At 38.6% G+C, this 24,842-nt stretch overlaps 1 protein-coding gene across 1 annotated transcript in view; it reads left to right on the forward strand.

The window, feature by feature from the left end:
* Positions 1 to 24,489, forward strand: part of LOC111866805 (eukaryotic translation initiation factor 2A) — a 35,516-nt gene extending 11,027 nt beyond the window's left edge. Inside the window, exons 6-13 of the mRNA XM_023856079.2 lie at positions 3,732 to 3,820; positions 5,657 to 5,807; positions 5,969 to 6,139; positions 11,641 to 11,815; positions 12,450 to 12,613; positions 14,316 to 14,420; positions 16,410 to 16,678; positions 21,202 to 24,489. Of these exons, the coding sequence (XP_023711847.1) occupies positions 3,732 to 3,820; positions 5,657 to 5,807; positions 5,969 to 6,139; positions 11,641 to 11,815; positions 12,450 to 12,613; positions 14,316 to 14,420; positions 16,410 to 16,678; positions 21,202 to 21,327 (1,250 nt within the window). The 3' untranslated portion in view covers positions 21,328 to 24,489. The remainder of the gene's footprint in view (positions 1 to 3,731; positions 3,821 to 5,656; positions 5,808 to 5,968; positions 6,140 to 11,640; positions 11,816 to 12,449; positions 12,614 to 14,315; positions 14,421 to 16,409; positions 16,679 to 21,201) is intronic.
* Positions 24,490 to 24,842: the final 353 nt, after the last annotated feature.

Here is a 24,842-nt window from a genome sequence, read left to right on the forward strand (position 1 = left end):
AGTTTGATGAAGGATATTCAGAATTATTAGACCAAAGGAAACAAGCCAAACTGCAGTGGTTACAGGATCCAAGCAAAATAAATGGGGATAATCTGAACAATATAAGATGTGAAACCAGCAGGCATTTCAGAAATAGAAAGAGGGAATATCTGAAAGACAAAATTATGAGCTTGCAAAGAACAGTAAGCACAAGAACATTAAAGACCTGTATAGAGGAATAAATTACTGTGATAGGGGTTACCAACCTAGAAGTAACTTAATGAAGGATGAGAATGGTAATCTCCTTGCAGATCCCCACAACATTTTCAATAGGTGGAAGAACTACTCTTCCCAGTTACTGAATGTACATAGGGCCAGTGATGTTAGGCAGATAGAAATATATACAGCTGAGCTGTTACTGCCTGATCCTAGCCGTTTTGAGGTTGAAATTGCTATTGCGAAGTTGAAAAGGTATAAATCGCCAGGTAGTGATCAGATTCCAGCATAACTGATGCAAGAAGTAGGTGAAATATTATGTTCTAAGACCCATAAGGTAATTAATTTTATTTGGAATAAGGAAGAATTGCCTGATCAATGGAAGGAGTCTATTATTGTACCAGTTTGCAAGAAGGGTGGTAAAACTGACTGTATTAATTGTCAGGGGATATCACTGCTGTCAACTTCATACAACATTTTTTCAATATTCATCTCTCAAAGTTAAAAAAACTCGTGATTTCAGTCCACAAGTGAACCATACCAACTGAGCGACCGCCGCTTGTCGGCAAAGTTTAGTACAAACGCCTCCGTGGTGTAGTGGTCTGTGTTCCTGGCTACAGATCCAGAGGTCCAGGTTCGTTTCCTGGCGCTACCAGATTTTTTCGGAGAAGTAGTGGGTCTGGAATGGGGTCCACTCAGCCTCGTGATGATAACTGAGGAGCCATTTCAAGGAAATAGTGGCTCCGGTCTAGAAAACCGAAATTAATGGCCATGGGGATTTGTTGCGCTGACCACGCGACACCCTCTATCCGCAAAAGTTGGCACTCTCTCAAGGTTAAGTCCATACATATAGATGAAATAATTGGGGATCATCAGTGTGGGTTTTGATGTAACAGATCAACTACTGATTAGATCTTTTGCTTTTATCAGATACTGGAGAAAAATGGGAGTAAAATGAGACAGTACATCAGCTATTCATGGACTTCAAGAAAGTCTATGATTCAGTTAGTAATGGGCTCTGTGCACCATTTGTCTCTGCACTGCACTAAGTAACATTTATATAAGATATACAGAGGTTTTCTGTCAATGCAGGCTTGTGCAGCATGTTGTACCTTAACTCATTTAGCTACTCTGAAACTGTGATTAGTCAGCTGAAAGGTAGTAGGCCTGGCCACTGCCAAGTTCAAGCCACTTACGCTTCCTATGCATGGTTTCCCCTTGTCCCATATGACATACATTTGGATTTGCATGGTTTAGGGTTACATCTGCCTGTGTTCTACATAATTTAGTTATGTAGTCATACATGTAAGGAGTTTTGAAAGCCACTCACAACTCATGGACTGGTCAGAGTCAGAGTTACTTTACAACCAGCAGTTTACTGCCAGTCAGTTTGTCTTGGCCCCAAGCCTCTTGGGGCTTACGACCAGAGATTTCTTTTTTGCAACTGAATTCTTGTGGTCATAGTCTTTATGTAACACCCTCTATGTTGAGAGAATGAGTTTGTCTCTTATGAATAGGCTTCACCTTTTCAAATGTACGTACTGCACATGTAGCATCACGGACTGGTGACTGGGCTGAGCCTTGTCTTATAGCCTTCGGTCTGACCACATAGAAAACACCGCTTCCCCTGATTCTTCTGTTGTTGCATGTGTATTCATTCCTATAGAAAAGTGTTTACTGAGCCATTCTTTAGCAACGGCGATCTCTTCGGGCTCAATTATTTCACTTGACACGATCATGGCAGTATTTTCCATAACAATTTTTCTCAAACACTATGATCTAAGATCAGAGACCAGTTTCACACTAATACAAAAGAAGAGATAAAATTCTAATTTTTATAGTTTAATTTTAATGTTTTTAGATACAGTATAGAGAATTAAGAACTGAAAGATAGCAAGTGATCCTCAGACTTTCCTTAACTTCCTCAGGAATGTATATTGAAACCCCCATTTAATATTCCTTGATTTAAGGCTTTCATTCATTTAGCAATCAGTTTCATTGATCCCATGTTAATAAACTCAGTGCTAAATTACCTCCATTTAAGAGATTCCTGTTTAGTATTCAAATTAATTGATGTTGAAAGAAACCTTGAATATCTGTTTCACTTCATTTCATTTCTTAACCTCCAATGTCCAGTTGTCACACAACTGTGCTGGCACATGCATTGGTTCAATAAGGCTAGTGTTGCATTGTCTATAATATTGTGGCATGTACATCCATTGCCAAATAACAGCTGTGTAAGCAGGCAACAGTACAACAGCCATTGATAGAGAACAGCTCTGCGGATGCAATGTTTCCCCAGCAACAAGAGAACACACAATAATTGAAGAGATATTTTATGTGCAGTCCATGCCAGGGTTATAAAGCAAGGACTAATAGTTCATTTATAGACCTTATGTTATGCAAGGACTATGGCTGCAATGGTTCAGCTGGAAAAAAAGAAACTCCAATCATAGACCTTGGTGTCAAGACAAACTGATTGGCGGTAAACCGTCAGTCATGAAATAACTTTGACATTAAATTTTGAGTTGATGGTTGAGTCAAGAGTTGTAGCTGTGAGAAGTGAGAAGCAGGTAGCTGATTCTGGGGACAGTTTGGGAACTCAGAGGAAGGAGAACATCCACCATTGATAGCTGCTGTCAAGCAAAGGCGAGTGAAGACTGAGAAGACTCTATGTGTGCTGTAGTTACAATGATCTTTGGAGTGTGTAACTCAGTGAGACTGTCGTAGTTATTTGTAGTTAACGTTCTGTAAGTATTCAGTAAATCCGATTACCAATCCAAACCCCATCTGTGGTCACACTCCATCATGTGGCAGTATAAATCCCTTCATTGCAAAATTTAAATCCTGCAGCTGGCTTGATACTAGGGGGAAATTTAATTCTCGACAATAAAGGTTAATGTCATATATTTGAACTTTGCCACGTTTTAAGGATTTTTTGGTTTCATGTTGTGCTTCTTTTCTCCATTTCATGATGAGACAAACATGTATGTGGTTTTCCCTGTGTTTATTTATAAAGGAACCTATTTGTTAGCATCTGATGATTGGCTTAAAGGATGTAGGGAAATGTAAAAAATGTCTGTGAAGTCTTCAGCCTTGTTGATGGACAGTGAACAGACATTTACTATAGCAGTAATGCTCTTGACTTGTATTCGGGTGGGATGCTTGGTTTGGATCGTGACTGGGGCACCAGCTATTCTGATTGAGATTCTTCTTGGTTTTTCTCGTCTCTCCAGCCAAATGCCAGAATAGTTCCTCAGTTAGGCCATGAACCCATCCTTCCAGATCCTTTCCAAATTATCATTCATCTATCCTCCATCCATTCAGTGCCACATAGTCTAGCTACTGAATGCATCATTAAATAGTCCACAAATAAATTCATTCACTGTGTCAGCAGCATATGTGATTCTGCTGGAACCTAACTCTGATGACATTAATGTCAGTTACCGAACTCTGATAATGTTATTGCTACCTATGTTCATAGTTCAACCCACATACAGGTTTCATTGATTATGATGATTTGTTCCTTTATACAGGTAAACCAGGACAGCCATCATTTGGTAGACTGTTCCAATATCCAAAGTTTGAGAGTACAAACTCATTGGCAAATAAGAGCTTCTTCCAGGTAAATAAATTATATCTGTTTAATTATTGTAAGACTATAAAGACTATAAAGAAAAAAGATTGGTGATTGTGGATGCATGTTTATATGAATGTTAAAATGTTTATGAGTTACAGTTGTTAATTTGTAATCCAGTTGTGAGAAATAATCATCAAATATTAATGTCTTGTATGTAGTGGTGGCTCATGCATGTTCACTAATGGATCACAGAGAACTTTCTCTCAAAGCTGAATATTTGGCACGATATTAACTTTCAGAGAGGCAAAGAGCCATCTCTGAGTATCTGACTACGTAACAGTCTATTTTTGTTATGTAGTTTTTCAGGAAGACCTTTTAACATGATTTTAACTTTAATATGTTCTGAAAGTTTAATCTTTTTCTGTTCAGTGTTAATCTATCTTTTGAAAGGGAACTGTAATTACACAGTTTATCATATGATTATTGCAACAGATATTTGTTAAATCACTTCTTATATATTTTGTGTGTTATATATATATATATAGCATAGTGTTTAAAATTTAAGTATCGATTTTTTTTTCACTTTTTCTTGCAGCTATCTTGATGTTGAGATAGTTTTTTTACTGCCACCTTACATTCACTTATTAGTGATGTTATTATGATGTTTTAGTCAATACTGTGACTGTTATCAGGTACATTCTTTGATATTGCCATTGAGCTGGAACACTGTTAATATTTGTATTCTGTTATCTCTTGTTGGGTGAAACATCAGTTAAAAATTAAAGTTGGTAATTAAGATCTGAAAGTTTGTGACAATGGTGCATTGGGTTCAGTGGTTGATGGAAATATGGCAGCAGCACAGAGCAGACACAACATTTCTCACATATTGCTGCTGTAACTGGCAATAGCACAATGAGTCATTAGCACTGTCATATGCGTGCCGTCACGTGGTTTGATCTTGTCACTGCAGTAAATCACATTACTAGTCAGTCTGTGTTAGAGGTATTGATAGACGGTCAACATTTATACTGAAATGAAGTTCACTATTGAACAGCATGTGTTTATTGTCAAAACTTGCAAGGAAAAAACTTACAGAAAATATATGCGTAAGTTTTGTCACTAATATCCTGACTCACCAATTCCCACAAAATTGTGTGTATCAAAGCTTGTGAAAAGTGGCAGGTCACAGGTTCAGTGTGTGACATGAAGAAGCAATCGGAGAGGATTATGCTGACTGAAGAAAAGTTTTGGGATATTGAGGTGTGACTACAGATTAGTCCTTGAAAATCATTAAGATACTTAGCACAGGAAACTGGTGTTTTGCTCGGATCTGCTATCGGCAGTTACAGCAGCAATCTGTGAGAAATGTGTCCACCCTGGCTGCTGCCAGGTTTCCCCGATCATTGAACGCTCTGTACATTAGTACGGGTATTATGTTTTTGGACATTATCCATTGTCCTTTCTTTATCTAAAACACCATCCTGTTTATTTTTTAAAATAACGTTTTGGAGACTGGATTCTATCTCCATCTTCAGGTAAAACCTTCGTACTAAAGTTGATGGTTGAAATCCAAGTTTTTATCACTTGGCAGTAGATGAAATTAGTACATTGTATCATTACTCATATCCATGATGTAATGTTCCTGTTTTCTCTTATGTTTATTGGTTATAATATTTGTGGTTGTTAATTACAACAGGATGCTTAAATATTATATCATATTACTGATTATTTTCATGGCCATGTTAAATAATTTGATGATACAAAGTATATTAATATACTGAATAGAGACTGTGATTTGATTAATACTGGCACTGGGGGAGAACATTATAGTTTTTATATTGTATTATAAAACTCTGACTTCGTACAAATCACAACTTTCAGTCAGATAAAGTGGACATGTTCTGGAATAAGCGAGGCACAGGCGTTCTTCTTATGACTAGCACAGAAGTAGACAAATCTGGCTCATCCTACTATGGAAAGCAAGCATTACACTTCATCAGTACCAAAGGAGAAACAGCCATGGTGCTGCTCAGTAAGTAGGACTGAATTTATTTTTCTGAGTTGGTGTTCCGTAGTGCCCTTTGTGGAGGCAAACATTATTATCTATTTACTGAGAACATAATATGCTCTTATTATTGTATGTACAGGTATACAGATTCCCAGGTTTGATCTTTACAAAATATTTTTATACAGGTAAAGAGGGCCCAATCTACAGTGTGGGATGGAGTCCAAAGAGCTCTGAGTTCTGTGTTATTTATGGCTTCATGCCTTCAAAGGCTACTCTCTTCAATATTAAATGTGAGCCTGTGTTTGAGTTTGGCACTGGGCCACGGAACTGCATCTGCTACAATCCTCATGGAAATAATATCCTTTTGTCGCTATCTTCTTGTATAAAAACTTAATTTCTTCATGCTATTTTTGTGGCACAGTTTATTTAGCCCTTCTGATCAGTGTATGTTGTTGCCAGTATTACATATTGAAGGTGATTATGTTTTAAACGCTATAAGGGAGAAAATGTTTTGTGCTGAAAACCATTTTCTGTCATAAAATATTACCCCATTCAAAAGTATACCAATTGCCAAATGTATTGGATGGTAGTGTAGTTGGTTGAAGCACTGTGCTACAGGCCGGAAGGTTACGTGTTTGATTCCCACTGAGGTCACTGGATTTTTTTTTTTTTTCAATTTACTAATTCTTCCAGCTGCACTATGGCCCTGGGTTTGACTCAGCCTCTAACAGAAATGAGTACCAGGAATCTTCCTGGGGGTAAAGGGCAGCCAGGACATAAGGCTGACAACCTTACTGCCATCTGTGAGCTGATTGTCTAGAAGCTGTGGGAGCCTCAGTGTCTCACAAACCTATGGGCCTTCACAGCTTGTTACAGGGATAGCTTTACCTTTACCTTTACTTGAAATATTACATCTTATTTATCAGAAAGTATGTTATTTTTCTTTGTTTCCAAGAGAGACATAGGAATTGTATTATACTTCTTGGATTTCAAATGAATGAGGAGACGAATGCACGTAGGATATCGGTGGGAAAGCAGGAGGGAAAGAGACCACTAGGAAGACAAAGACATAGCTGAGTGGGTAATACACTCAAGTGCCAAAAGTCATGGGATAGCAGTATGTAAAATTATTTTTAAGTGGCGCCACCGTCCCTTGACGGCTTGGGAATGCTCAGAGCAAGCTGACGTGAATTATCGGAGTTTGAATGGGGCATGCTATTGGGTGCCCGGTGGATGGGACGTTCCATTTCTGATCTGCAGTCATTCAACATTCCTTGATCCATGGTGTCACGTGTGTACCGGGAATACTTTGGGGAAGGCATTTCCACCCACTGTGGACAGCGCATTGGCTGACCACAGGTGCTTAATGATCGCGACCAGCAGCGTCTACTTAGAATTGTCCGTGGTAACAGACAAGCGACACTGGTTGAAATCACATCCACATTCAATGCAGGAGGTACCAGACGCATATCCAGCAGGTCAGTGCAGCGTTCTTTGGCTTCCATGGGATATGGGAGCAGAAGACCTACCAGAGTGCCTCTGTTAACACCATGACACCGGACACAGTGCCTCACCTGGGCTTGTGATGTCGCTAATTGGACCCTGGAGGATTGGCAACGTGTGGTGTGGTCCGATGAGTCATGGTACCGGTTGTTTCGGGTGTTGCGCAGACCTCATGAGGCCATAGACCCCACTTGTCAACAAGGCACCATGCAGGCTGGTGGTGGTTCCATACTGGTGTAGGGTGTGTTCACGTGGCATGAGTTGGGTCCGCTTGTCCACCTAAACACATCATTGACCCGTGACCACTACATTACACTGCTTGGTGACCATTTGCATCCCTTCATGGACTTCATGCCCCCCCACAACTATGGGATATTCCAGCAGGACAATGCACCGTGTCATTGGGCTGGAGTTGTCCAGAATTGGTTCGAGGAGCATTCTGGAGAGTTCCGACGAATGGTGTAGCCACCACGTTTGTCCGACATGAACCCAATCGAGCATTTATGGGATGTGGTGGAGAGGTCCATTCGCACCCAAAATCCTGCACCTACAAATACCAGGGAGTTGTGGGCATCTATCCAGACAGCATGGCTCAACATCTCTCTAGAGGTCTTCCGTGCACTTGTGGAATTGATGCCACGTCGAGTTGCTGCACTTCGCCGGGCTAGAGGGGTCCTACACAATACTAGGTACCTATCCCATGACTTTTGGCACTTCAGTGTATTAAAATGGATCGTAGAATAATATGATGGGATGGTGTGGACTGGATTTATCTGGCTCAGGATAGGGACCAGAAGAGGGCTGTTGTGAACACAGTAATGAACCTTCAGGTTCCATAAATTGTTGGGAAGTTCTGGAGTAGCTGCAGAGCTGCTGGCTTCTCAAGAAGGGCTCAGTTCCATGAAGTTACTCAGTTCATCTTATACAGCAAAACAGTGATAGAATGAGCATAACTTATAACAAGAATCTCATTATAACAAGAAAAGAGACACCTACATCATCCACTTCTTAATGTATATGTGTGGAAAATTCTTATTAGGATAACCGCATTTTCCCAGCAGTTTTGTCATAATGAGTGATTCCAAGCCTACTTTGACTCCTTGGCAAGTTTTACATGGACTGTAATTGTGGGTTTACTTTCAAGTTATGTATAGCTGGAAGTCCAATTAATTTATGTTACTGTTAAGCCACATCCTGCACATTTTGTTGCTTGGGAGAGCAAAGTCTGCCTCCCAAAATCTGACAAATGTACAGGGTGGGGTGCAGAAACTTCCTTTTTTGAAGGCAAATAAAAGAAAAATTATTGCTTGTAGACAAAATTTATGTTTAGCTAATGAAAGAACATACTTTAAAGTTTTAAATCATGTAGCTTTAAACAAAATATCTTGAAGATGGTGGCCACCGTTCTGTATGCACTGATGCAACCGTTTTCTGAAGTTCCCCTCTGCACGTTCCAACATGTGAACTGGAATTTGGGCTACTCCCATGGGATGTCACCTCGAAGTGAGATGAGCCATCCGGGGAACTTTGCCCTCAAAACTGTCATTGAAGCTCGGGCTGTGTGGGCCGTGGCACCATCCTGTTGGAACCAGACATTTCCTAGATGCATTTCTTCAAGAGCTGGTTCAAGAACGTTTTTAATCATGTCCACATACCGCTGTGAATTGATAGTAACTGCATGATTGTCTTTTTCAAAAAAATACGGGCCAATAACTTCACCTCTCGTCAATGCACACCATACTGTCACCTTATCACTGTGAAGTGGCCTCTCATGGAGCTCTCTGGGATTGTTACCACTCCAATAGTGCATATTCTGCTTGTTGACATATCCAGATAGGTGAAAATGTGCCTCATCACTAAAGAAAACAAGTGCGTCAGGTGGTAAAGCTTCCAGTAACGTTTCGCACGCCGTTATTTGGTTCTGGAAATCACATGGTGACAATTCTTGCACAACAACCATCTTATTCGGATGGAAATGAAGATGTTCATGAAGAATTCGGTGCATTGAACGATTGGATATGTCTAGGACGACTGCATGTTTGCGAGCAGAGCGTCTTGGAGATGTCAAAATCGACTGTTGAATTGCCTCCACATTTTCTGGCATCGTAACGGTCCGTTGTTATCCTGATGATTTTTTCACCACACTCATGGTTGTCCTAAAGTTCTCTACCCACAAAACAATCGCTTTCCGGTTGGGAACCGGACCTCTGGGCTTAATTCCGAAGTGAGTACGGAATGCACGCTGCACCGCCACATAGGAATGGTTGTTCGAAAAATAGGTTTCGACAGCAAATGCATGCTGCTCACTCGTCCACCTCATGTTTCCTACTGAGGGGTATTAGACAGAAACTTCCGCGACTGCTGCGTTCAATGAGCCTATCCCCACTTTTCTGCGACCTCCCCTCCATTCACAATGCGTCTTCACAAAAAGGAAGCTTCTGCACCCTGCCCTGTATATCTGAATAGAGAATTGCAGAAGTGCTGAGTACACAGGTGTAGAGTTCTAAATCATGTTCAGAAAGGATCAGCCAGTGGCTGTGAGTGTAAGAGGTTATATAAGCATGAGAAAATCTTTAGCTTCAAAGATCAAATAAACTAATCGCTCACTCATGGAGGTGAGCCCTTCTTGAAAAGCTGCCAATTGTGCAGCTACTTAAGAACTTTCCAGCATTTTATGGAACCCGAATGTTCATTACCGTGTTCACAAGAGTCCTCCACTGGTCCCTATCCTGAGTCAGACCAACCCAATCCATATCATCCTATCATATCTCTCTAAGATCCATTTTAATATTGTCCATCAACCTACGCCTTGGTCTTCCAAGTGGTCTCTTTCCTTCTGGCTTTCCCACGAATATCCTATATGCATTCCTCTTCTCCCCATTCGTGCTACATATCCTGTCCATCTCATCCTCCTTTACTTGAACATTCTAATTATACTTGGAGAAGAGTACAAGTTGTGAAGCTCCTCATTATGCAGTTTTCTCCAACCTCCTGTCACTTCATCTCTGTTCAGTCCAAATATTCTCCTGAACACCCTGTTCTCTAAACTAATGACCGTGATAATGTTGCATTATTCTTTGTAAATTTAATGTGTACAGAGTAACCACTTCAGACAACTTAGGATATGTCTGCATGGCATAACTCTGGTGCATCTGCCAGTAGACAGCATAAATGCCATTTTAACTTCTTGAATGGTAAAAGTGTTTGGGCTTAAAATGTAAGATTTGATTTTATCTGCAACCTTTGTTTGAAACAGTTCATTCTGATAAATGTTTAATGAGTTACACAAGAGTTATGCATGAGGTACACGCATTTAGGTGTTTGCATTTATTGTCCATTGTCATCAAGTGTTAACCAAAAACAAAATATGTTGACAGATTTCAGAAGATATCCCAGTATTTAATTCCATGAAAGGTCTTTTAGTGCTTCTTGAGTTGTTCCATGCAGACAGTCAGCTGGACAAATAAGCATGATGAAGCTAATGCATGCCTTTCTGCAACTTCCATTACAAATGCCAAAAAGACAAGCATTTTTATCATACCTGCAGTTTTGTAACCTTTATGCCAAATAATATTTGTAAGTAGAAACTGGCACTTGATGATTTGTGTTTTAGCCACTTTTTGATATTGCAAATACTTGCTATAATAAGCATTTTTATGAAATTATTGAACACCTCCCCCTTTACATGTGTGAATAATTACTGTTTTTGCATTAACAGATGTTTTTACATCTATCCCTAACATGGCTGAATACAGTAACATACATATAACAACATGAAGGGACACTCAGTTAGAAAATATACAGAATGTACAGCCTGGACTGATGCATGAACATCACACTACACTGACAAACTACTATATAAAAACATTGCTTGAAGCATAACAATGGAATAACCAGATTGCAATTAATAATGAATTAAATTGTGCTAGATGTGGACAAAGAAGGCCAGCTGAAGCAGCCCTTAAAAGACACAAAACAGCCTTTGTATGTGCTGAAGAAAAAAGTAAAATGATTATGTAGACTGCAGTCCCCTTCAGTTAGTGCAGAAGAGAAGGCTGCATGTATTGTGAACATAAAACAGTGAATACTGCTCTGGAAATAGAGAAACCCACAGTCTAATCCTGCTTGCATATATCCTTAGCTTCCAGTGAAACAAGATCAATACTTCTCATTTATAATTGTTACTTGCAGTTTCTAAATGGTGTGTGAAACAACTGTTCCATATCTGTTTGGCATTTCAACATTTTCTTTCTCTCTTTGTAGGCTGTAACTTTATAAAGGAGTGAAAAATTGAATTTGTAAACCCAAATTTCACCTTTTTGTTTTTGAAATGTGTTTCTTTAACTATTGTTACTCTTGATCCTTGGTGGATTTGGTAATCTCCAAGGTAATGTTGAACTGTGGGACGCAACAGCACGAAAGCTGATAGCCAAAATGGAGGCTGCTGATACAACATTACTTCGTTGGTCACCTGATGGTGAGCATTTCCTTACAGCAACTACTGCTCCAAGATTACGGATGGGAAATGGGTAAATATTTTCATTTACAGTCTGTTAGTTCAGTGTAATTTTTGATGGGCAAATGGTGATTTGGTGCAAGAAGTTTAGTTTGAAGCTGAAAAATATTTCTGTTACCTAAATTTCTGACTTTCTGCGTTGATTAGCTTTGCGACAGTGGATTTGTGTCTTGAGTAAATGAACAAGGCAAATGAAATTTGTAAAATCACAAAGAATGCAATTTGTGAAAAAGCATGATATTTCTGATTAGTATTTGTAGTATATTTCAGCTGATTTTGACTTTAAATTGTAAAAATGAGACTATAAATAGAAGGTGTACAAAATCGAGGATCTTGAATGTGCATAATAGAAATTAACATAAAAGTCAACTACATGCTAATTATGTATGAAACATGCTCATTCTAATTCCATAGTTCATTTCTTGACATTCATTCTTCCTGTGCTGTTATGAAATAATGTTGGGGAACTTAGTATAAAGTAAGCTTAGAAAAGTGAGAAGTATTCACCAGAACAGGAAACAGCATAGAATGTTTTCTTTAATTTTTTGTCACAGCTTTCTGTAAATTGTTCTTTATATAGTAACATTTTATTTGATGTTAGCTAGCTGTGTCATTTTATTACATGACCAACTGGGTCTTATGTTGAGGTTCAAGATCTGGCACTACAGCGGAACATTACTGTATGAGCGTCCGTGGAACAAACAAGAGGAACTGTGGGAAGTTCTTTGGCAGTTGTTTCCAGCTGGTGTTTTTCATGAACCTGTGATAAACTATAAGCCTGTTGAAGGAATTCAGCCAAGCCAGCCACAGGGTGAGTCATTAAGAATTTTGTTTATGATTTTACAGTATTGAGTGGTGTATATTTACCACATTATCCCACTGTAATTTGTTATTTGACTTCCATTCCATATTTTATAACAGGCATGTGGTGTCATCATGCCCACATTTGTTTCAGTCTTCCATGCAAAATATTTTACTGAGCAGGTTGGTGTTGTGGTAATGCTTTAGACTTGTTTTCAGGAGGTGCTGAATTTGAATCTCAGCCAGTATACTGTTTAATGTGACTGACATTTTTCATGGTTTTCATGAGCCCGTCCAGGAAAGTGATGGACTAGTACAATAAGTTAGCCAGTGGCTACTTCCTTACAAATTCTTTCCTATTTATTATTCTCCATCTACCTACCATTTGATGTTATATAGTCTGTATACTGACAGTATCATAAAATAATTTGTAAAGCACTGACGAGCTTTTGAACCAACTGATGAATTTTAAAGAAATTCGGTACAGATATCATGACTGTGGAAGCCTTTCCACCTTGTATTCTTCAGTTTCCTATAATCAGTAGTATCAGCATGGCACTTCTGGAATGCAAATGACATTAATGGCACTCTGATATAGAGTTATGTTGATGAAAGGTGTCAGGATAGCTCAGTCAGTATAGCAACAGGCTACGGGCAGGATGGTCTGGGTTCAGTTTATGGCAGTGCAGGATTTTTTCTTTTCCACACTGTCCAGACTGACTGGGGTGCACCCAGCCTCCTATCCAGTGGGTACTGGGGGCTCCCAGCGGATAGTGGCAGGGGTGTGAAGCTGACTCTTACCTACACTCCACTGCACAATGGTCTACACTAATCTAAGCTACAACAGGTCTTCCTTATATAGGATCTGTAAGGACAACACAGAAAACGCAAGTCACATGAATCGTAAATGATGACTTCATTGGCGTGCTGACTGTTGCCTAGCAACGAACTGTAACATTCATCCAGTGAGACACATCTTCCATTGTTACACCTCAGAATGTGTTAACCAAGCTGTTGCCTAGAAACATTTTGAGCAAATCTGGATATACTGGAACTTTAGCAGTGAGCTGCTCCGAGTGAGCGACAGTATGACTGACTGCAGACATTGAAAGCACAGCACCTGGAAAGGAAGGAAAGGTGGTTCACCATTAGGCTATTTGAGACAGACAGCCTTAAGGAGGGAGCAGTGTGACATGTCAATGCACTGCCAGGCTGTGGCTCGATAAATACCCCATGATACACACATAACAATGGAATAACAGAGTTTATAAACCCATTTCTAGGCAACAGCATGGTAAACACACTTCCACCCAGGCGCAATGATGTCACAGTCCAACAGTACTTGATCTGTTTTCTCTGTGGTCTGTGCTACACAACAGTAGAACTATGTTTTCTGTGTTGTTCATGCGGAGCCTATATAACAAAGACCTGTTGCTTAGATTAGATTAGATTAGTGTAGTGCAGTGTAGTGTAGTTAAGAGTTAGTTGCAAGAGTGCAGCTGTGAAGAGAAGACTTTATGTGTAATATTTGGAGTGTATAATTCAGTGAGACTGTTATAGCTTCTGTGTTGGGATACATTGCCAGGAGACAACTAGTGAAGACAAAGAATCCTGGAGTTTGCTGCAAACAGATTTCACAATTCTCGTACCCACGAATGTAATTTTCCCTTTCAAACTGAATTGCAAATATGGACTTTCTGATACATTTTCAGCTTCAAAGCAAGCTTACCGTCCTCCATCAGCCCGTGGGCGAGAAAGTAATTTCAAACTCCACGATGACGAGGAGCCTGCAAGCAACACTCGACCAGGTGGAGACTGTGAGTTCATATGTTATTTTCCCATTACTCTTTAACACATTAGTGCCATACTATAGCATATTTACCCACGTGCTTGCTTTCTCACTCTCTCCCTCCTTCACTTACTCCTTGGCCTTGCAGGCCTCTTTAAGAACCTTGGCCTTCTTTAGGATGGATGCCTGTTCTTCCAGTTAGCATCCATTATCAGTTTTCCTAATACAAATTGTTTTCTGAGGTGAGGGTGTTTGCCGCACACCAGACACCATACTTGGAGGATTAGTGGCTGCCTTTCTTCAGGTCCCTACCCTTCAACCAGTCTAGCATGGGTGACCTTAACAAGGAATTTAATCTCCCACTAATACAGCTTTGCAGGCGAACAGTGCATGCATACTGCTACATCATATTAATGTACTGTTCTCCAGTGGAGAGAAGGTAAGGCCATTAAGCAAGGCCTGGTTGCTTGTACTGTACAAGAAGAAAACATGATTTTGGGGTAACTGTTACCATTGCCCTTGGTACACTGAATCTTAGTGTGTATAGTGGTCAAGGTTGACCAGTTAAACCCACAGCTTGCCTTTCCTTCTCTTTGTCGGAGGACAGTATTAGTCGGGTGTATTATATATTAGCAGTGGTGACTGATAAAAAAAAAAAAAGGAACCTCTTCTGTTGATTTTAATTTTCGTGTGAATTATACCTTTTAATGGCATATTGTTATCAAAATCCTTCAAATGTCAGTTTTATAACAGTTTGGGTTTGTGATCAGTCTGCTGCCTAGCAGGTAAGTTTTGCGGAAAAGCCTCGTGTTACAAAACTCTATCTTGATGCATACTAAGGTTCTGTGTTTTATTTTTTAATTTTGTCATCAGTGGCTACTGTTAATTTTATTGACTGAGCTGTCATAATCACCATAAAAGCTCCAATTTCTTGAAAGGCAAGGAGAGACTCAGATATTGAAACTAAAGCAAAGCTATGCCAATATGGAGGAAGACTGTGAGATAATTGCTGGTGCATACTTCAAAGTGAATGAGAAATTACATGCGGACAGAGACTTTGTCCTACATACATAGGAGATGACTAGTGAAGACAGAGAATCCTAGTGTGTGCAGTGGTGAGCTGTAAAGTGTGTAGAATAGTGATAGTGTTGTATCACCTGTAGTCGTGAACTGTGTGAAAATATAAGGTGTTAATAAATCCAGTCATCCAACCCAGAACCCATCTGGTAAGTCACCCCAACACGTTTCAGTATGGTAGTGTTAGTGTGGATGTTCCACATGGTTATAAAGAAAACAGAGGTTGAGTTTCAGTGGCAATAATGACAAACTTATGATTTTGGGCGGACTGGATACCGGACACCATTTCTCACAGTTCCGTTACCGCTGTTCAGCAATCTGTTGCTTTGGGAATGCTCTTTATAGATTACACTGGTAACGTGTTTCGTTTCATCTGTTGTTACTCAACGACAATTCGTTGCTACAATTTGTCGCTGTGGGAACTCCACAGTTTCCACGTATTTGTTGTCGTGGAGGTGTCCGTTCCGATTGTAGCGGTTGTTGCGGTGATGGACATAAGGTAACGCGTCACAGTACTGATGTACTCTGGAGAAAGGGACTAGGTCTATCGATTGGGCCCAACTGAGCAGGTTTTACCTGAAGATGGAGACAGAATCCAATCTCCAGAACGTGTTTTGAAAGATAAACAGGAAGGGTTTTTAGATAAAGACAGGATGATTGTTAATGTCCAAAAAATAATATTTGTATATTTTAACAATTTTCAGATGGTTATGGCTTCTCATTAGAATGGGATATTTTTGTGATATTAATTTTTGCTGTCTCTTAAGGTTGCAGTATACTTTAAATACATTTCAGCTATTTCTATGTTTGACTTCACTAAACCCATTCCTGGAACAGATGATTTTTTTTTTTTTTTGCATTCTGCTATTGTCAAGTGGTAAGTAAATTTAGACGCTGTATTGTCATAACAATAAGAATTATTGATGTTATTTTAATTTAGCAAACCCGTCAAAGGCAGCACTAAAGCAGAAGAAAAAACGTGAAGCAAAGAAGGCGAAGAAAGAGCAAGATGGGGTAAACGCAGGTTCCAGTAGTGGTGCTGCTTTTACTAGCAATGCATGTACTGCTGCAGCCACAACTACAACAGTGGCATCTGTTGTTACAAATGGTGACTCAACAGTGGCAGCACCTAAGTTGCCAGTAGCACTTGCAGATGCTGAGCTTATGGGAGATCCAGAGAAACTGAAAAAAATAAAGAAATTGAAAAGTGTAAGTTGAAGTGCTGTATAATGCAAACTTATAAAGCAAGTATAACTTTTTGAAAAGAATTCTCCATTAATGTGAACAGAAACATGTGCTTCCTGTTGTAAAGGCTGCAATTTCCTGCTTCTTTGAGTCTTGCATAGTCAGTGGGAGCATTGGAAAATAATTTTTGTGTTATACCAAATTTAAAACCTTCTAAAGAATTCTGTCATCTGTGATATAACACTGTGTAGTCCATTGAAAGTGAAGTGATGTTTGAGAGTAACATGCAGAGCATGCTTTGCTTTCAGCTTGCTTCATACTGTTTTCTTGCTTGGCTTACTCTTAAACCCTGAAACTGGAGGCGATATATTCCTCTGAAACTTCAGTTGACTTTCAGTGAACTACATGGTGTTATCTTCCAGAAGAGATAACACTTTGTAATCACTGCTGTGAGAATCTTAAATCTTACATTGAAAGTTTATAGTTCTTTGTGTATTGGTAGATATCAATAGATGACAGCTTTATAGAATGCTAACATGTTAGACATCATTAAGATAAATTATGTCATTAATTTAACAGAACAAAAGGAAAAGAAATTTAAGGGAGACAGAAGCTGCTTCATCTTTCTGAGCATTATAGCTGCTAGAAGAATGTTTCACAAAATGCCACTCTCAAATGCTGCTAGACACATTTTGAGATGAGCATTTAAAATTTGAACAAAATCTATCTGATAGATTGCTCTGCAGCGAGACCTGGTGCTGCAAGCAGCTAGTTGATACAGATGGACAAGCATCAAGCTGTTTGGTTGGTAATGTATGAAAATAACTAACTCTGTGGTTTCTCTGATCCAAAGAGAAGAACATAGATTGAGGATGCCTGAAAACAAAGTGCTGTGGAAAATATTTGGACCGAAGAGAGAAGAATGAGCCAAGATAGCTTAGTCAATGTAGTGGCTGCCTACAGGCTGGATGATTGGCATTCAGTTGCTAACAGGAGCAGTGGTTTTTCTGTTCCCACCATATCCAGATGAGCTTTTGTGCCCACCAGCCTCCTATTCAGTGGGTACCAAGGACTCATTCCCTGGGGGATAGTGTGGTTAGTGTGTGAGACTGAACTGCTCACCTCCAACTAGTGCTTAGGTTACCAGTGTGTACCTCCATAACTCCATATACGAGGGTAAGTCAATAAGTAAGTTACAAATGGATATAGAACTTAGACAAATAAGAGTACTGATTTGAAAAATGCTTTTATTTCTCAACATAATCTCCCTGTACATTGAGGCACTTGTCCCATTGTTTCACAAGCCCCTGAAAACCAGCAGCATAAAATTCTTTGGGCTGCTGTCGGAACCAGGCATGTTGCTCTTGCATGACAACACACGTCCCCATACTGTCAACAAGACAAATGAGACACTGCAAAATTTCAAATGGGAAGTCCTCGAGCATCCTCCGTATAGCCCCGACCTTGCTCCAAGTGACTTCCATTCATTTGGCCCTCTTAAAACATCTTTCAGCTGAACATTTTCCCGATGAAGCTGTAGAAAGGGAAGTCACCGCCTGGTTCCAACAGCAGCCCAAAGAATTTTATGCTGCTGGTTTTCAGGGACGATGGGACAAGTGGCTCAATATACAGGGAGTTATGTTGAGAAATAAAAGCATTTTTCAAATCAGTACTCTTATTTAAGTTCTATATCAATTTGTAACTTACTTATTGTCTTACCTACATATCTTGATAGTGCAGTTCTAAATTAAGCAAAGGGGCAGCTTTATCTTATGCTATAGATAACTGGAGAGGGTGAGATTGGCAGGATTTCTGGCACACATAAGAGTGGTAAGAAATACATGCATGATTTCAGTCATAAAACCTGAAATGAGATACTTTTCTGGATACTTATTCTTCAAAGGGAGAAAATAGTAATATGGATATTAATGAAATAGAATGTGTGTTGTGAACTGATTCATCTAGCTTAAGATTGGGCCTGGTGGTATTATCTATTAAACACAGAAATGAACCTTTGCAGTCCATAAAATAATTTCTTGACCAGCTGAGTGACTTAGCTTCTTTTGAGAAGGACTCTGCTCTTTGGAGTCAATTCATTAAATGGCTCCAAACCATGAGGTGTTTTGTCAGAATTTGATAATCTGGCAGCAGATAAAATTCCACTGGGGAGACTATAGGATTAACACCATCATGACAACATTACCTTTTTGTAAGCCCGTGCAATCCCTTTTATGTCTTCACAGCTTACTGCTTGAAAATTAATTTTAATACGATTTTTCATAGTTTCTGCTTCCGTAGCTATATATCAGATTGTTTTTTCACACTATGAGCTAGCGATGGACAGATTTCTTGGTTAAAATTTAACTTTACTGAAGAAAGAAACTTTATTGTGCCTTATAGCCTTAACATTATTTATTAGTGTGGATTTTCATAATGCTTCCATGCTATCATATTTTTTAAAAATTCACTCTAAAGTAATTTGATAATAAACAATTGCTTTTTTTTTTTTTAAATGCTGCATGTTACATAGTTCATGCCTCCAGTACAACAAAGTGCACCAGTGAACGTGTAAATATCTTGTTAAGAACTAGCTATACAGCATGGGATTTATATTATTTTAATGTAGGCAGCCAATTTTGTCATTAAAGTTTCTGTTGTATGTTCTGTCACAGTAACTCATTATTAGCACAAGTAAAGAGATAACTTACTTGGCTATGGTAAGTTCCAAATAAGGATTTCCTTCATACATACCAGTAGCTCACTCATATGTACTTGATGGGAATAAAACCATGATGAAGACCATGGCATAATGCTGCCCTGCCACATCTGATCTAACTACCACTGTCTGTGTGATAGCCTTAAGGTGAGGATACACGAGCGTGCCACGGCTGCAACACGGCATTACAAGTGATGCGCAGAGTGATTTGGTGCACCTCGAACAAGCGACGCGCACGCAACAAACCATCTGAATGGGGCGCGCAAGCCGCGAGCACCTCAGTTCCATTCTGTCTTCGCCGTCCACACGACCATGGAAGACGAGGAAGCTTTGCTTTTTATAATAATCATTTTCTCTGGGATTCCACAGTACAGGGAATGATTTGTATGCCTCTATGAGCCCCAAAATATCTTCTTCTGACAACTCCATGTTTGAGGCGTGCGCGCTTCACGAGACAAATGGCAACCGAACCCGACCACACTGCGGCAACGAATCCCTTTATGTTTGTCAGAAAAACCGACAGCAACCGGATCACTGCGCGGCATTTGAGGCGTGTGCTGCGTATGTTCAAACTCACGTACACACGAGCGAATAAGTTGCGAATCCCATTCGATCTATGTTGCATTACAGCAGCGGCGCGCTCGTGTATCCCCACCTTTACTTATGCAGATCACACAACAGCTGCTGACGTGCCAGAGTCCACTGGAAAGTAGAAGAAAATATCAAGAACAACATTAGGAAATATCTTTTAAGATCTACATACAGCTGGCTAGCTAACTCGGCACCTTAATCTCAATGTGTCCATTCTACCTGTATAATAATAATTAACTGTACCACTGAAATGTGAAAAAAAAAACAGTTAATTTTGTAATGATATGTTGTTTCATTTGGAAATTTAATTTGTTATAGTACTTGCATGAAAATACAGTAAAACTTGGTTATAGCAACATCGGTTTCTGCGACACCTTGTCTATTGCGTCAAATATTCAATGGTACGAACTAATTCCTCATAAAGCAACTGTTTTTATACCTTGCTTAGTACGACATGCACAAATGCATCAACCTCGTATGTAACGTCATTTTCATTCCTGAATTTCTCTGATATCGTGGGAAAGTTCGATGTGTCTGCCCACCCTCACTTTCTCTACTTGCTGACGTGACTGTCCTGGAAGAATACGACCGCGGGCTGCAAGAGGAGCGTGGGTTTTATGCGAAAACAAGGGTGTGGGGTGGGACTGCGTGAATAGTGCAAGAGGACGCGGCAGGTTGTTAACTGCATTCCTTTCCTAGAATCTCGTCTAACAGGACCTCACATTGTCTACTTACCCTATAGTGTTCCTGCCTAAACCCAGAGAAGTGCAGTAGCGAAAACATGGCAATGAAAAGGAAAGCTTTAAGCACTGAAGCGAAAGTTAAAGTGATTCGTGAAATAGAAAATGGAAGGAAAAAAGCTGATGTATTCCGCGAACTTGGTTTGGTGAGTTCTACAGTACAAACCATATGGAGAATCCATATTAATTCCACGTTAATGTTACGTTAGTCTGTACTTAACTACGTATTTCACTAAAAAATGCAACATTTTAACTCGGTTTTTGGTAGATTTTTACATGACTAACATAAGGCTACTGTGGAAATGCCCATTTCGGTTACGACATTCGTTTATCACGACACTATTTTTAGGTCCCTTTGATGATGTTATAACCAAGTTCTACTGTATATATTTGAATATGCAGATATAGATTGTTTAGTGGACTGCAGATCCCTCAGTTTGTGCATATTCTTTCTACATTATGCTTGTACTGAAAGTGAGTTTGTTTTAACTGTTTTACAGAAGCTTGTGGAAATCTCACGGCTGAAAGAACAGAGGGCTGCTGGTCGCCAGCTTGAACTAAACCAGCTGGACAAAATCAAGAAAGAAGATGAGCTTTTGAAGGAACTACAGGGGCTTGTGTTGTGATAGCATGCTTTTGGCTCTCACATATATGTTGCCTCCCCTCCATCAGGAGAATGAAACCAAATGTCGGGCTTCCAAAGTCTGCGACAAAGGGGAAACTATTGTACTCAATGCTCAAGCTGCAGATGGATGACAAATTCCCATCCCACAACAGTTGCTCCATCGTGACCTGGAGTCTGTTATTCAGTCTAACTTTTTAAGATATGTTTCTGTGGGTGTTCTTAACATTCTGGTAATTTACTCTGATGATTTTCTATGGTGATGTCCAATTTTACTGAGGCACCTGAAGTATCTAATACTTAATATTTCGTTTTTGGTCTCAGCAGTATTTGAGGTACTTTTATAATACATTGTGGTAAATGTATGATAATCCAGGGAGAGAATGTATATTCTGAGAATTATGTGTAGTGCTTTTTTCCTTCTAGACTGACATACCAACAGTCTCTTCTGGAAAGATGTTTGAGGCTGCAACAAAGAATGGTGATTCATTACCTGACATTCTCTGTTATCACATAAAATCATTGAGTTTATTTTCAGTAATCATTATTGTATATATTTAATCTAAAAGTTGTGTTTATATGAGGCAGGTAGTCAGATGTGGTCATACAGTTTCTGAACCATACAATTTTTGACTTGGTGCAGAGACACATTTATGTCTCACATCCTGGTGTTGTAGAGTTGGACATGTTAATGAAGTGACTGAAGAAATTGGAGAGGAAGAAAAATCTCAGACTCATACACTGTTATGACAATGTGTATATTATTTAAAAGAAATGACAGAAACGTTAATGTAATGTTAGTCATATTAGGTATAGAATCCATATTTTAATGTATATTACAGTGTGGGTGAAAATGTTGATAATGTGCTGAAAATACTGATACTTTGAGAAGTCAATGATAAAATGTTAACGCACATCTTACATGTTCAATTTATATATTAGTTTGGTAATGTTAAGATCATAGCAGATAACATTGTTTACAAAAGTCAGACGATCCCATGAACACTGCAAATGGAATGGCATGTAATGGGTTCATATAATGTATCATTCAGTGATGAACAGAACCTTTTATTGGTGTTGTAAGCAAGATATATGACTATACACAATGTATGTACAACACTACAAATTGCAAAAATCGCAAAATATCATTCTAAAACTGCATTTCCTTGAAAAGTATATAAGAATGATTATTTTATTTAATGTCTGGAGGAAGTGTTAATTAAGAGTGTGTGTAGTATATCTGGGGGTGTAATGTTATATTTGTTTGGTAGTAACTTTTTCTGTTTGGCTTTAATGTTATGATGTCTTTCAGTATGTTAGAATTGTACTATAGAAGATGATTTACAACAGATGATTTCACTGAGCAAGCAGTATGGAATTATTTTATATCTGTTGAACTCTAGAAGCTACAGATAATAAATATAAAACAGATAGCAGTTTTGCATTGTTATGCTATTTTTTTCTTACACAAATCTTTTTGTATTTTTACTGTTGCATATAAAGGAGATACTTTTGTAGATTTTCTGTCTTACAGAGACAGTAGCATATTCAGGCCTTCTCTGTACAAGAGCAGTGTCCATATTTCTCTTTCAGTGTTGTGTGAAAATATGTGACACATATGTTATGTAGGTTGACATACTGTTCCCTTTGTTGATACATTTGCCAGTAGTTTCCAGGAATTTGTATGAAATAGTTTATAAGCGAAATACCTCAGGAATTTAGTTCTTTATGTAAAGGAATTTATTTACAAATGTAAAATAAAAAAGCATGCAATTTGAAAGGTCATAGAGAGGTGACACTGTATAATTATGGGATCTACTGGCTTGTAAACTGAACAGTAGAAAATATGACAATAGTTATGACTTGATTTGATACTTAATTCCTTTACTTATGACATTTTGAATTATTCTATAATTAGGGTTGCCAGATCTATGGTTTAGGAATATGGGACCTAATATTTTGGGTGGGAAGAAACATGGATACAAAGTGTTGATGTTTGTTTGGGGAATTAATAGTGGCATTCAAGATTTGAAAAATACTAAAAAATTAATTAAGGAAATAGTGGTAATTTTTACATTGTGTTTCTATATGTCTGCATTATTTTGAAGTGCCTCCTCCTTGACATGTTCATTGTTCACCAAACACTGTAGAATTTACACTACTGTAGACATGTCATGTCAGTTCCCTTCTTAACTGCATGGAATGGTCATTAAGAAGAAAGTGCACCTTATGTCAATGTTGTGTACATAAATACTGAATACTGTTGGATGAATAATCATTCATAGAATACTTCACAGTATTTGGTCTCCAGTATGGATCAGGTATTCTTGGGTCTGTCTCACTGAAATAAGAACCTTAACAGGAAATTTCTGGAGATAGCCCTGAATGATTTACTACTTTTTTTCCAAGTCAGCTTATGGGATCTATTCATTTATAGAACAGTCATGTCTCTTGACAGACTTCTTTTGGAATATAATACAAGATACTGATATGAGGGCCAACCCATCTGTGTATGTATGAATGCCTGGCAACCCTATCCATAGTGCAGCAGTCCATTGACAGAATGTTTTATGGACAAGATTTTGGTGGTATGAGAAAACGTTTAAGAAATTATAGCTGTTATCAGCGATATTTTGTCCCATTCATTATAATGGCACAGGTATCGAAGCTGTAGCTGTTAATAGCATGAAGTGGGTATATGTGCTCTATGAGGTTCTCTAGGCAAAATAACATGCCAGCAAACAATCTGGATATATTAGAAGAATACTATCCCATTGCTGAATGCTTTTAAAGTTTATTGTTGTTTCAAGAGGTTAAGAAGAGGAGGTTGCTGCTATTTCAGTGAACATTTAAAATTCTTATGTGTATTGTGATGACCTTTTATAAAAAATGGAATAAAACAGCTGTCATCGAAGTTATATAGGTTATATAAAAGGACAGGCCAAATCATAGTTACATTATACCATTAAATGTCTTCCATATCTCTGGAGAGTTTCATATACAGCGCTTTGATCAGTTTGTGGGCAGGATTAACCATCATGTGAATTGCATTTTGACAAGTTGATTGGATCAACTTACCTGCATTTTTAAGAAACATGCTGAATAATTTTTCCTTGTTTGACATCTTTATTGTGTCACTGAAGTCTATATGCGTGTATATTGTATAGTAATATCCAATTAAAGGAAATATCAGTATGGTGAAAATTGCTGAAACTATTGAAGTGACAATCAAAGGCAAATCATAGTTTAACTGATTCCACATTCAAATTCTTCTTTCAGTGAAAGAACAAAATTTGACTTGCTAAGAGGACAAGGGAAACCTGACAGGGTAATTATTTTATAAAATGATTATAAATAATGCTGAAATTACGATATATAACATGGAGTCCAATCTGTATTATTCCTCTGACTGGTAAACATGAATATACTGATTGCTTAATTATATAGCTAATTATTTTTGTATTTGTCAGTTCATTATAATTCCAGCTTTATGTGAATCTCAGATTGCACTTTATGAGT

Source organism: Cryptotermes secundus, unplaced genomic scaffold (assembly GCF_002891405.2).
Source record: "Cryptotermes secundus unplaced genomic scaffold, Csec_1.0 scaffold446, whole genome shotgun sequence".
NCBI classification, from domain to species: Eukaryota; Metazoa; Arthropoda; class Insecta; order Blattodea; family Kalotermitidae; genus Cryptotermes; species Cryptotermes secundus.